Source organism: Myripristis murdjan, chromosome 15 (assembly GCF_902150065.1).
Source record: "Myripristis murdjan chromosome 15, fMyrMur1.1, whole genome shotgun sequence".
NCBI classification, from domain to species: Eukaryota; Metazoa; Chordata; class Actinopteri; order Holocentriformes; family Holocentridae; genus Myripristis; species Myripristis murdjan.
Genome location: NC_043994.1, coordinates 31,273,677 through 31,288,676, shown reverse-complemented (window position 1 = coordinate 31,288,676; position 15,000 = coordinate 31,273,677). Strand labels below are relative to the sequence as shown.

The window sequence follows — 15,000 nt, the reverse complement described above, 5'->3', positions numbered from 1 at the left end:
CCGTTACCATGGTAACTGACAGGGATTTCATCTAATCTCGCTTCTTGGAACCAAAAATCCCTTAACTCCAAGTTAACAAACTCAGTTTAGTGAATAACCCTGCCTTCTGAGCCACCTAGCTCACACACACACACACACACACACACACCAAGAAATATACACTGCATGCAACAAGCAGACACAAATGCACACACAGAAATCAGCATGTGCTTTTATGCATAAATACATACCACACACACACACACACACACACACACACACACACACACACACACAGAGACACACAGACACACACACACACACACACACAAGCATTATGAAGAACAAATGGAGCTGAAAAGCAGCTTTCCCATCGCTCATCACCACTCTCCCACACCTTAAGGTCTGAGGTCAGCAGCAGCACACACACACACACACACACACACACACACACACACACACACACACAGATATGGCATCCACAGACCCGCTACTGATATTGTTGTACGGATGAGCTCAACAACCCGTGAACACACACACACACACACACATACCTCTCCCTAATCACCACTGTGGAGTGTACGTGTGTGTTTACTGTTGAGAACCTGAAGGCATGTTCGAGTGTGTTTGCGTGCGTGTGTGTGCTGATGGGCAGTGATTATTTATCCGCCCGTTTGTGTCGGGGGTTCCAGACTAACAACGTCCCGTCAAACAAACAAAAAAAAAGTTTGGGATGGACAAACACGTTCTGCAGGACGCCGCCCGGACAAAATGGGATTCGGGAATTTCACAATCGGTGCACGAAAATCAGCGTGTGTTTGCTTACATGCATTAATATGCACACACACCAACACATACACACACACACACACACACACACACACACACACACACACACGCATTATGAAGAACAAATGGAGCTGAAAAGCAGCTTTACCCTCGCTCATCACCACTCTCCCACACCTTAAGGTCTGAGGTCAGCGGCATACACACACACACACACACACACACACACACACACACACACCCCAATCCAAACACAGAAGTATCATCCACAGACATGCAGCTGATATTGTTGTATGGATCAGCTCACCAACAAATGAACACTCACACACACGTACAAGCATCGCAAAGTGGAAAAAAAGTGTTTTTTCTGTGACAAAGGTGTCGTTTCAAAGAATTTTTTTTGCTTTCTGTGGTAGTGTTGCAAGGGAATTTTCGGGATTTTATATTCACTGCATTCACTCGGTCATATACATGTATACATAATTAACATTTTGGTTTGTTATAAGCAGATATGCATGCAAAGATGTTCCGTTATAATGAATTTCCAGGGAATTTTCGGGGATTTTCAGAACTGGCAATGAGTCTTTTACATCGCTGTAGAGGAATTTTGGTCCACTCTTCCTTACAGAAATGTTTTAATTCAGCCAAACTGGAGGGTTTTCGAGCATGAAAGGCCTGTTTAGGGTCTTGCCACAGCATCTCAATTGGATTTAAGTCTGGACTTTGACTAGGCCACTCCAAAACCTTCATTTTGTTTTATGTAAGTCATTCAGAGGTGGACGTGCTGGTGTGTTTTCGATCATTGTCCTGCTGCATAACCCAAGTGCGCTTGAGTCTGAGGTCATGAACTGATGGCCGGACATTGTCCTTCAGGATTTTCTGGTAGAGAGCAGAATTCATGGTTCCATCAGTTATGGCAAGTCGTCCAGGTCCTGAAGCAGCCAAGCAGCCCCAGACCATCACACTACCACCATCATGTTTGACTGTTGGTTTGATGTTATTTTCATGAAATGCTGTGTCAGTTTTATGCCAGATGTAACGGGATGCACACCTTCCAAAAAGTTCAGCCTTTGTCTCGTCAGTCCACAGAGTATTTTCCCAAAAGTCTTGGGGATCATCAAGATGGTTTCTGGAAAATGTGAGATGAGCCTTTGTGTTCTTTTTGGTCAGCAGTGGTTTTCGCCTTGGAACTCAGTCTCGTTCTTATTGTTGAATCATGGACACTGACCTTCACTGAGGCAAGTGAGGCCTGCAGTTCTTTAGATGTTGTTCTGGCTTCTTTTGTGACCTCTTGGATGAGTCGTCGATGCGCTCTTGGAGTATTTTTGGCCGGCCGGCCACTCCTGGGAAGGTTCACCACTGTTCCAAGTTTTCTCCATTTGTGGATAATGACTCTCACTGTGGTTCACTGGAGTCAAAAAGCCTTAGAAGTGGCTTTGTAACCCTTTCCAGACTGACAGATGTCAATGACTTTGTTTTTCATCTGTTCTTGAATTTCTTTAGATCGCAGCATGATGTGTTGCTTTTTGAGATCTTTTATGCTATTTCACTTTGTCAGACAGGTTCTATTTAAGTGATTTCTTGATTCAACAGGTCTGGCAGTAATCAGTAACCAGCTTTCCAAAAAAAAAAATGTGGTCAATTATAAATAAAGTCATGATTTAACACATAGGGCCAGGTAGGTTTTGATAGCCTTTTTCGCTTAATAAATGAAATCATTTAAAAACTGTATTTTATATTTACTCAGGTTATCTTTGTCTAATATCAAAATTTGATGTTCTGAAACATTTAAATGTGACAAATATGCAAAAAAATAAGAAACCAGGAAGGGGGCAAATACTTTTTCACAGCACTGTATGTCCCCCTCAGCAACTAAAAAAAGTGGTGATATTGATGCTGACATTCATTTTATTGGTTATTGTTTATCTTTGCCCCATTCACCTTAGGTTAACCACAACAAAAACGAACATTTCCAAAATCCCCAAGCTTAAATTTCCATGGAGACTTTTTAAAAACCTCATTCAAATTGATGACAAGAAAAAAAACGAAAATTTTCAATGGAGCAGTAAACAAAATATACAATATTACTGTAAAATCAAAGAGTCTATCAGCGATCCTCACATGCTTCCCAATGCTGCCACAATTTCCCAGCCATAAATAGTGCAGTGAATGCGCCATATGGATGGATACCTCTTTAGTCCATCACCTAGGCCTTTTACCTCTGTGTCAAGATGTTGCCATAGTTACGCTGAAGGTGCCATATTATGTACACTAGGGTTAGGGTTAGACATTTGTCTGTCATCACATGATATACAGTGACATATCGCACAGCCCAGGCGCCGAGTGAACCCACGTCTCTTAAAAGGGACTTTGCTTCTTCATGGGTGTGGATTTATGGTAACTGATGATAATGTGGGTGACTGGCATTCGTCAACATCTTCACGTGGATACGATCAAATCTAACTTGAGGTAGTTTTTAGTAGGAATATTTTTTTTTATGTGACAGAAAAACTAATTTATGAACATTTCATGAATAACACCCAATGACACTCAATTCTACAATAAAAATGTTTGAACCAAATCAGATTTTTAATAAAAGGATATTATCAGTCCAAACCTATTTTGTGAACAATGTGCGTGGTGTAATATAATAGAGTTCAGGGTAATGCACTCACCCAAAGGAGTAGAGCTGACTGGGTTTCTTCATGGTCACCCAGGAACTGATGAGACAGGTGATCAAACTGCAGAACGGGAGGAAGGAGGGAAGGAGGGAAGGAAGGAGGGAAGGAAGGAGAGAAGGAGGGAAGGAAGGGGCAGGTGGGAATTGAAAGGACAAGAGGAAGAAGGAGTGATGATGGACGGTGGAAGTGAGAAAGGATGGAAGGAGGGTAAAGAGACAAAGTGTAGACGACAGTGAGAAACGACAAGACGGAGTTCAACTCAAGTTCACATCTTCTTTACTTTATTCCACATTTATTCATTTAAAAAATCTTACAGCATTTATTTTTCATGAACGGAGAATCCCCCAGACAAAACAGTCACCAAATTTTCTTTTTCATGAATAAAGCTTCAGCTCTGACAGACAGCAAACTTCAGCATGACATGATGACTTCTGATTGATGGAGCTGACTGCAAGCTCCTGGGACTAGACTGTGAAATGAGCTACCTGCACTAGAAAACTGATAAGACATACAAAACTGGAAAAATTGCTAGACCATCGGACAAAATGTTCAATAATTATTATTTGCAATCTAATCGGACAAAACCTTTAACAGACTGAGACACTGGTTATTTTTGAGCTTTAGGATTCAGAGGAATCGGAGGGAAGAAAAGTGGAGTCTAGAGAGTTTCTTACCTGAAAAGGTCAAAGATGGTGAGGTATGTGTAGGCAGTTAAGGCTGAAACGACAAAACAGAGGAAAGAAAATGAAAATCACAACATAGAAATAAAGCTTTGGTGTTCAAAAAGCTCACGCTGACATGAGTAATAGGCGAGGCTGCTTGACAGGCTGTTTGACTTTTCCACAGAGGAGGGAGTCTCGCCGTTTGATTGTGATTCTTCGGGTCATGGCTAAATTTATAATTTGATTCTCGATTCATCTCTCACTTCTGTATTTCAGATCGTACGCGATGGCTTTCATTGAAATTTTCCCGAAACAGGTCCAAAAGCCTGATGTGTTGTTGATGAGGCCACGGCCTCAAATCAGCAACATGGTTTTGTAAAATGGCATTAAAAATAAGTTGTTGATCGATAATCAGTTATTAAAAATCCCCTGTTGGGAAATTAATATTGATTTTTTTTTTTTTTTGTCTGAACATCAGCAGCAGATGGTGTAAGTTGACACTTTCCCTTCACACATCAAATGTGATGGTTCGACCAGACCCAGTTAACTCCAGTAAGGCCCGTTTCCCCCGTGCAGACGACATCTATCATCAGCCAGGTGAGGCCCCGCTCCACCCTGCAGGTGAGGCCCCGCTCCACCCTGCAGGTGAGGCCCCGCTCCACCCTGCAGGTGAGGCCCCGCTCCACCCTGCAGGTGAGGCCCCGCTCCACCCTGCAGGTGAGGCCCCGCTCCACCCTGCAGGTGAGGCCCCGCTCCACCCTGCAGGTGAGGCCCCGCTCCACCCTGCAGGTGAGGCCCCGCTCCACTCTGCAGACTACAGACTCTACTGACGTCCAAATGACCAAATCAAATTAATTCATTTAGAAAATACTAGACTATTTGCTGTTGCTGAAACGATTAGTTGATTAATAAATTGATCTATTTTTTTTTCTTCAGACTTAAAGGAACAATTTTCTTATTTGGGCTCTTGCAACTTGACATTTTATTACCAAAATATTTACTGATGACTTTACATGACCTCTACTTCCTGTGAAACAGTCTCAGTGACACCATCCTGTACTAGTGGATGTAAATTAAAATTTCAACCAATAAAACCTTCACAAATCTTTAACCATCCCATCTCATCCACCTGCCCCTTCAAAATAAAAGTGTGTTTCTCTCCCAAACTGACATCTTGTTGGTTTGCAATGATGAATGATCCTTCCTGTTTCAGCAGGAAACACATCAAATCAAGAAAGTAAGAGTCCCTTTCATTGGGTCTTTAACTGAAATATTCAGTAGATTAATCAACATTCAAAACCAAAAATTAGTTTCAGCCCTACTTTTTTGCAAAATGCTTCACGTGAATGGGACTTTTCCAGAAAATCAGCTCTATAGATGTTAATTATCAGTGTGCACTGGTGAAAATGAGCAGATGGCGGAAAAGAGGATACAGATACAGTCTGTTAGATCTTAGATGAATCAGATCTGGAACCCATTAAAAAAAAAAAAAAAAAAAAAAAAAAAATTGACACAATTTTGCAATCATGGATTTCACATGAACTTATAATTCTGTCTTCATGATAAATATTGGGGTCCTGGGACAACGGCAGTAACAGATCAGTTACTCCTAAATATTGGGAATTAAATGTAGTGATCATTTTGTAGCATTTAGCCTCACTGACCGCCACATATTCTGCTCTGTTTAGCAGGTGCTCAGTGCTGCCCTCAGATGGACAAAACACCATACTGCATTTTTTTCTGTCTCAGCAGCCAGTGGCCGTAGTTCAGCTGTCTCTCTCTCTCTTTCTCTCTCTCTATAGGCTTTGGCAAATCTCTCCATCATCCTGAATGCACACAGATACACAGTGAATGAGAGTGAGCACTAAAGGCACAGGCAGCCAGTAAACCAGTCAGTCAGTCAGTAGGTCAGTCAGTCAGTCAGTCAGTCAGTTAGTCAGCTCAACCATCAGTCAGACAGAAATGCAAAGCTGGTCAGCAAATGTTCATTATTGTAACAGATCAGATTATATCAGGGTTTGGTTTGAAGAAAGTGACCTGACCCGAGTCAAATGATCTCCTTTTTTAAAATCTAAACACACAACTGCAATTCAATCCAGAAGGCTGAACGGGTCCAAACCTTTGTATGCCACTCATGGAAAACTCAAACAAGTCAACTGATGCATATCACCCTCGGTGTAACTGCATGGTGACTTTTTGGCCTGGTGGTGGCGCTGTGGTGGGCAAATCGGGTTTATATTCAAATTGCCAGACTCCAGTGTCAAAATCCATCATTAACCCCAAGTCTCACCCAAACCAGACAAGCAGAGACTCAGAGATCACACGGGACGGAGCCCAAGATATACACAGTCCCTTCCTTGATTTTTAATTGTGGGGCCAAAACTAACTAACTAACTAACTAAATTAATTAATTAATTAATTAAATCGAGCTGACCATACAGTCAGCTCGGCTGTCACCCAGTAAACCAGCCAGTCAGCTCGGCTGTCACCCACTAAACCAGCCAGTCAGCTTGTGTGTCACCCAGTAAACCAGCCAGTCAGCTTGTGTGTCACCCAGTAAACCAGCCAGTCAGCTTGTGTGCCACCCAGTCAACTAGTCAGTCAGCAAATCAGGTGATAAACCAGTCACCAAGTCATCCAGCAAGACACTGAGTGACTTCATGCTGTCAAAGTAGCCTGGCTTAATTACTCAGAGCCTGTACGTCTTACTGCCTGCCTGTCTGCCTGCCTGTCTGCCTGTCTGTCTGTCTGTCTGTCTGTCTTGCTGCCTGCCTGCCTGTGTGTGTGCCAGCCGGCTTCCTGTAATCAGTCTGCAGTGGGGGATGAGGCGAGCGGATTAGAGCGGCTTTGTGCTGAGAGGAACATTTTGTTTCCCCACCGCCGGCGTCCATGTTGGCCAACCTGACGCCATGTAATCCTGAAGGGGGGGGGCAGGTAGAGAGAAAGAGAGAGAGAGAGAGAGGGAGAGAGGGAGAGAGGACAGATGGACGGGCTGTGAGAGAGAGAGGGGCACAGGACAGGCAGAGAGAGGTGAGAAGGCAGATGGACAGACAGGCTGATGAAAACGCAGACAGCCAGCCAGTGAGACAGAGAGAGAGAGAGAGACAGAGAGAGACAGAGACAGAGAGAGAAAGAGAGAGAGAGAGAGAGAGAGAGAGAGAGAGAGAGAGAGAGAGAGAGAGACTAACTGCGATGACAGAGTAACTGATGGTAAAGAGGAAAATATCTGATGGAGGCTGAACTCCGCAGACAAACGGCTACAAGCAAAAACAAAGTGTCTGTAAAGTTAATTATTTAATATTCATGTTGAGTATGAGTTAAAGATTACATAAGAAACAAAGTAAGTAAGATTTCAAATGAACAATGCCATTCACCTCCATGTTAAACAAAATGAAAACACCATAAACAGTATTGTTACTGTCTATAATTACAAATTTTGTCTTAACTGCTATCCTTACTATGATAAATCATAATACTTGCTACCAATACAACTACTACCATCACTACTACATCTGCTACTACAGCAGCTTGTCCTTCAAATCCTACTGTTACCACAAATACTACATCTGCAAGTACTGCTGCTACTACTATGACTGCCACAACTTCTACTATTATTACTACTATGTGAACTAGTACTACTACTACTGCTGCAAACACTATCATTACTACCATCACTATGCTATTACTACTACTTATTAAAGTAATAAGTGAGCAAAAACAAAAATAAACTATTAATACAGCAGCGAATACTTCTTCAGCCAAGACCACCAGCATTATTTCAACTTCTGGAAATCGCTTTAGCATCAATAAAACAATAATACTTTCGGTTATATAACACTGTATGTACCTGTGTCTGTGTTAGAGGTCAGTGTGTCACTAATGCCTCAGAAATTAATCCATGCAGTATTTTGATCTGTGAGAGTAACTTTCCAGCTGTATGACGAATAATTCCTCCTATTTGCTGTATGTGTGTATAGATATATATATATATATTTTTTTTTTCTTTGCTGTATCCTGTTACCATGTTGCTGTGCGGTGACCCTGCCTCCCCACAGCGATCAATACAGTTTGGTCTCATCGTGTTGTGTTGAATTAAAAGCAGCCTTGCAGCACATAATAATAATAGCGATAATAATAATGATAATAATACCACTGCTGGTATCACAGTGACCCACCGGCACTGAGCAGGCTGGGCTAATCAATAACTGGGCTGAAATTTCCCCCTGATGTGCCTGGCTAGGTTTACATACAGCATCCAACACACACACACACACACACACACACACACACACACACACACACACACACACACACACACACACACACACACACAGCAACCGGCTCAATTCTTCTGTAAATCTCCTGCTTACAAACACTGACACCCAGAGGACGCGAGGATGTGATACCAGAGCAACAAACAGAGCAGACAGGACATTAGTCACCACCACTCACTCACACACACACACACACACACACACACACACACACACACACACACACACACACTAAACAAACAAGCAAAAACATGCACGAACACGCAAACAAACAAAAACATACTTGTTTATGCTTATCTGTGTACACAAAAAGACAAAAGGACATGCACACAAACATAAAAATAAGTGCGCACACACGCACATGCGCGCGCACGCACACACACACACACACACACACACACACACACAGCCTGAACTCAACACTCAGAACAGAGTGAAGGATTGAAATCCCTGTTTGTTCAATGGAGAGGAGAGCAGGCTCCTGATTGGCCGACAGCACGCTTGCATCGTCAGCGGCGGACGTTCATGTTTGCTCGTTAGCATCCGCGAGCTAGCTGTGTTTGTTTGCTCGTTAAAATAAAAAACAACGTGATATGACAGCTGACGTCGGCGCAGAGAAAAACACACGATTTGTCTGCCTGGAAGTTTAGAGCCGCAGACCGCTGTGTGGACGCAACCTGAGCCTGTGGCCCCGCCCACAACGAGGCCGAACAGAGCGACGCACCGACGGAAAGATGGAGGGAAGCGGGGGGGGAGGATGAAGGTGAGGAAGGAGATGAGGAAGGAGATAAGGAAGGGAATGTAGGAGGAAGGAAGGGAGGAAGGAAGAGGATGGATGGACAGATGATAGAGGAGAAATGTGAGCCGGAGGATGAATATTTAATGCTGTCTGCAGAGGAGCAGCCCAAACACACACACACACACACACACACACACACACACACACACACACACACACACACACACACACACACACACACAGACACACTAGTTATATACTGCTATAAAGTACATATTATATGTACTTATAAGGAACCATAGAGGCACACACACACACACACACATAAAAGGCCGGTGTGTTAGTGGTATTAAATGGTAGTTGGTTTGTAGCAGGATGAGTAACTTGTTAACTAACCTCACACACACACACACACACACACACACACACACACGCACACACACACAAATCAGGAATTGGATGTGCTAACCGCAGCAAATAGCAGCTTAGTGTCATTGGTTCCGGTAAACAGTAAGCCGAGACCCTGGACGGACATACATGCACGCACACTCACACACACACTCACACACACACACACACACACACACACACACACACACACACACACACACACACACACACACACACTCACACACACACAAGAATAAACATCCACATATTCAGCCACACATGCACCCAGAAATACACAATCGCACATAATTGTGGTACACGGACATTTCTGTCACATAGACACACACACACACACACACACACACACACACAGAAACACTCCACCCAACATGAGACCATAAGACGGACACACACACACACACACACACACACACACACACACACACACACACACACACACACACACACAGCCGGGTCATGGTGTCAGGTGCTGCAGATGTAAACTAAAAGCTTCTATCGAACGCCTCAACTGCTGCGGTGAGGAGGATCTCCAGGGAGGAGGAGGAGGAGGAGGAGGAGGAGTGTGGACAGGGATGGGGCTGGGAGGGGCAAGGAAGAAGAGGAAGAGGCTGGAGAGGGGAAGAGGAGAAGGAGGAGGAGAAGGGAGACAACGAGGAGGTGAAGCAGAAACAGACCTGGAGAGAGGAGGAGAAGAAAATGGAAAAGGAGCAGGAGGAAGAGTAACACAAGGGAGGAGGAGGAGGAGGAGGAGAAGAAAATGGAAAAGGAGCAGGAGGAAGAGGAAGAGTAACACAAGGGAGGAGGAGGAATGAAGTGACAAGGCAGGAGAGGGAAAGACAAAGAGGAGGATGAAGAGGAGGAGGATGAAGAGGAGGAGGCTGACACTGCTGACCACTGAGAGAGAAACATGAGAGTAGACCACAGGGCAACACACACACACACACACACACACACACACACACACACACACACACACACACAACACAAGGGCACACACACACGAGTGCACTCATAATAATATGAATTAATAAAAACACACGAATAAACACACACGTAATGAGAACACAGAGCAGCACTGCATTACCGATTCACATGCAATGCACACACACACACACACACGCACACACACACACACACACACACACACACACACACACACAGAGGACTCAGTTATGTTAATGTAGCAGCCGTGCAGGCTGTGTGGTGTTTGACTGTTTCTTAATAAAATGGGTCACTGCTCTGTTTGTGTTTTAATGAGCCCATTGTGCCACTGTGAGGAGCTGCTGCCACTCAGTGTGTGTGTGTGTGTGTGTGTGTGTGTGTGTGTGTGTGTGTGTGTGTGTGTGTGTGTGTGTGTGTGTATGTGTGCGTGCGTGCGTGTGTGTGCGCGCGCGTGCATGCGTGCGATGATGCAGGGGGAGGGGGAGGGGGTTATTCTAGTGACAGTCTGGAGGTCAGCTGCTCGTGATCAGAGGGTTGCTGGTTCGAATCCCAGACAGGACAGAATGAATGAGTTCAGTTCTACACTTTTTCACTGGGTTCAGCTGTTGACAGCCACTATCTCACAACGCTACTCATTATCTATACATTTTTTAATTACTATTCAAAATATAAACAAGAAAACTATTACAGGAGATTACAGCTCTTTAGAACAACGTGTTTAAATAAAAGAAAGAAATTATTAATATTGTAAATGCACAATAACAAGAAGAGAGAGATGCAGTCAAACAATATCATGTTATTATTAAACATTTCAAAAGAAAAACAATTTGAGAATAACCAATTTTATATCAGAGAGGGAAGACTGTGGGATGAGAGAGGAGGACAGGAGGAGGAGAGGAGGAGGAGAGGAGGAGGAGGAGGAGGAGAGGAGGAGGAGAGGAGGAGGAGGAGGAGGAGAGGAGGAAGAGGAGAGGAGGAAGATTAAGGTGGAAGAACAGAGGAAAAGAGATTTGGAGAACAAGACAAGTTTGAAGTCGTAAATGAAGAAGAGAGTCCAGATGGAGAGGAGCAACATGAGATGCTGAGCAGCCTGATTTCCTACTCACGCACACACACACACACACATGCACACGCGCACACACACACACACACACACACACACACACACACACACACAAGCAGTCGCAAATGCATGTTCACACTCTAAGATGTATGCGTTCCTGTCTTTTTCTCCACTTCACATACAAACAAACTGTTCACAAATACATGCAAGTTCAAAATCATCAATCATGTTCTCTCTCACACACACGTCATTCTGGAGACACACACACACAAACAAACACACACACAGCAGAGAGACAGCCTGTCGTCCTCAGATGTGACAGGCAGCTCGTGTCCGTACGGAGAGCGGGCCGAGCCATACCGCGGCGTCCTCTCAGACGATGAGGTAAACCGTCTCCTCGTGTCTCCACATGGGACCTGAGCGGCAGCTGGTGGTGATATGTTAAACCAAACGCCCCCTCCCCGCCTCGTGCCCTGACCCCGTATCATCTACAGCCCCTATTAATGCTAATCAATATAACATATCATCTGGTGAGCAAACAGCCTGTAAGGAAAATGAGTGTGTAATTAAATGTGTGTTGATTCACTGGGGCGACAAGCTCAGGTTGGTTGATTTCTAAATCCAGATTACAGGCACACGTCAGGGCAGCCGAGGGTCCTGTTTGGTGCTGCTGGACTCGTTTGTTGAAGGAAAGCTGTCAGTCATCTTGTAACGAAGCCTTTTCAAATCAATACTTTGTGTCAAGTAGTCCCCAAATACTGATACTGATTCATCTGTCTGTTTGGCGCTGGCTGTTCTGAGCTGCAGCCTCTGATGGCTCATATTTACTGAGGTGTTGTCACGTCAATGCTTGACCAATGCACGAGTTCTGACTGCATTTAAAATATTCAATGTAAAGGCTGATTTTATGGGAAAAAGTTAAGTTCGTCTTAACGTCATTTAAAACCAATATACCAAAATACAAGCACGCTATTTCTAACCCAGAGTCTGCTGGTGGCGCTAGAGAAAAGATCACAGGGTCACCAAACTTGACAAGTAGGGGAGGGGGGAGGTGGAGGGGAAGTGCTGATTCCTTCAGAGGTCGAATCAAGTCGGTTAGTTCCTGAATCCCAGTACCGGGCGTCGGGTTCCGCCACTCGGTTCTTGGTTTCGTGGTTTCATACTAACTCTCCTTATCTACGCAATCATGTATATACTTAATTCCATCTGTATATTTCATTTCATATTCATTCATGTATATTTTTAGTTTTTAGTCTTTATAGTCTCTATTGTATATATTTAGCCTTTATTCTTTTTTATTTAACTTTATTGTATGTTTCTACTGTTGCTGCTGGAACACCAGAATTTCCCTGGTTGGGATCAATAAAGTCTACCTATCTATCTATCTATCTAAGTATCTTTACCTAACCAACATCAGGGTTTTCCCTGGCCAATTTTAGGTCTTAGGCGGGGGGCGGGGGGGCGGGGGGCAGGGTGCTTATTTTTCAATAACAGATTGTAAAAAAAAAAAAAAAAATCCGAAGTGATACCTCTTCTCTGAATAGACAAGCTAAGCCAGTGTGCTGCTGTTAGCCAGTGAAAATAGAGCGCGGAGTGGCAACTCTTCACTTTGTTACACAATCTATGTCAGTGCGCTGCTGTAGCTGGAGAGTTTCTCTGCCCTTTGGCTTGTGCGGTGCCGGTGCAGCTGTTATGTCAAATTCCGCGTTAAAAATAGATTCCGTTTTATCTGGCTAATCTGCAGCTTCACACAAGTCACCCAAATGGCCAATGGATCACTGGTATTTGCGAGCGCTTGTGTTTTTCGCGCTAGGCGATTCATACATTCCACCACCGCCTAGCCTACAGCGGATGTGCTGCGGCTGAAAGCCATCCTCTCAGCGTGCACACAGAAACTATTCGCTGCAGTGATTGGTTAATTCCGTTGTCAGTATTTCATGACGTATGGCCCAGTGCCCGCCTAACTCCCCCCGGAAAATTCAAGCTAGCATCAACAACAGATTCCTAAAGGAGCCGCAGATTGAATATGTCGATGTCCGTTTTTCCCCCTTTCCTCGTTCATTTGATCTAGGCGGTCGGTGAAAACGTCTAGGCGGTGCGCCTAAGAAATTATAAGGCAGGGAAAACCCTGAACATGAATGTCAACACCAAATTTCATAGCAATCCACCCAACAGGTTGGGTGGATTGCCATGAACCAAATGGTTGTGATCGTCCGACCTCGGCTCGGTCAGATGAAAATCTGTCTGAATGAGAGAGGAGCAATCTGAAAAAATAATATGAGCTCATTTCCAGGCTGATTGTTCATTATGAGCTCACAGAGCCTTGTTTTGTTTTCAGCACGCTGAGATCTTCATGTGACGACGCCCGTCACACACACGCTGGCCGGCTCGGTGCACGGCGGTTGGCTCATGTGATCCATCTGCACCCGGCGCTCAGCCTGACGTGATGCAATGTGATGTCTGGGATTATGGTATGTAATGTACAGTATGTATGGACGGTATGTCAGTTGCCCAGGGCAACCATGTTGTCTAACAGCAGCAGAGACAGAGGGAACGTAGCTGGACGGCAACTTCCTGCCACAAGCCGCTGAGCAAGGCACTGATGTTTCCTCAAGTCAATGAATCTTGGAGATGGAACCCCATGCATGCGGACAACGCAGCAGAACAGTGTGTGTGTGTGTGTGTGTGTGTGTGTGAGATCATACACGTATGTGACTGTTTAGATTATTGAGCCATATTGAGAGCAAAGCAGATGTGGTGGCTGTTTGGGGAGTAAAAGGAGCTGATCACAGGAGAGAGGGCACACACACACACACACACACACACACACACACACACAGACACAGGAGCATGCGTGTGTGTGTTCCCTGTACTGAAGGCCCTGTGGGACTGACTGCTTCACCAGCTGTGTTCTGACACACAGGAACACAGAGGGCCTAGGGACACCGCATGCACACACACACACACACACACACACACACACACACACACACACAGCTCAGATCACATGTGCATACACAACCATCGCTGGGTAAACATACAAACAAACAAACTCATGGATATGCACACAAACACTGAGCCGACACAGAGCTCGCAAACAAAGCTACACACACACACACACACACACACACACACACACAGATATTAATTTGAATGTGACGCATTTTGCAGATTTGCAGTGAATTCACACGTGTTTCTCTTTGTCCTGATTGTCAGACAGGACTGCAGGATTCATTTATATTTTGGGTGTAAAGTAATACACAACGTGATAATCAGCCATTTTCCTCTTTCATTCATACAGCTCTACTTCCTGTATTATTGTTTTTATTATTTACGGAGCCTCTCATTTGAAACAGTAGATTCCACTCAGAGCTGATGCACCATATTAGTTGCACTAAATTCAAATAAGGCAGAACTGTTTTTTTTTTTTTTTTTTTTTTTTTTCTTAGTTAACGATTTTAAG

General features: G+C 44.2%; 1 protein-coding gene across 1 annotated transcript in view; it reads right to left on the bottom strand.

Moving 5' to 3' along the window:
* slc30a6 (solute carrier family 30 member 6) overlaps window positions 1–15,000 on the bottom strand; it is a 78,286-nt gene that overhangs the window by 34,095 nt on the left and 29,191 nt on the right. Inside the window, exons 5-6 of the mRNA XM_030071255.1 lie at window positions 4,121–4,163; window positions 3,441–3,506 (exon numbers count right to left, since the gene is read on the bottom strand). Of these exons, the coding sequence (XP_029927115.1) occupies window positions 3,441–3,506; window positions 4,121–4,163 (109 nt within the window). The remainder of the gene's footprint in view (window positions 1–3,440; window positions 3,507–4,120; window positions 4,164–15,000) is intronic.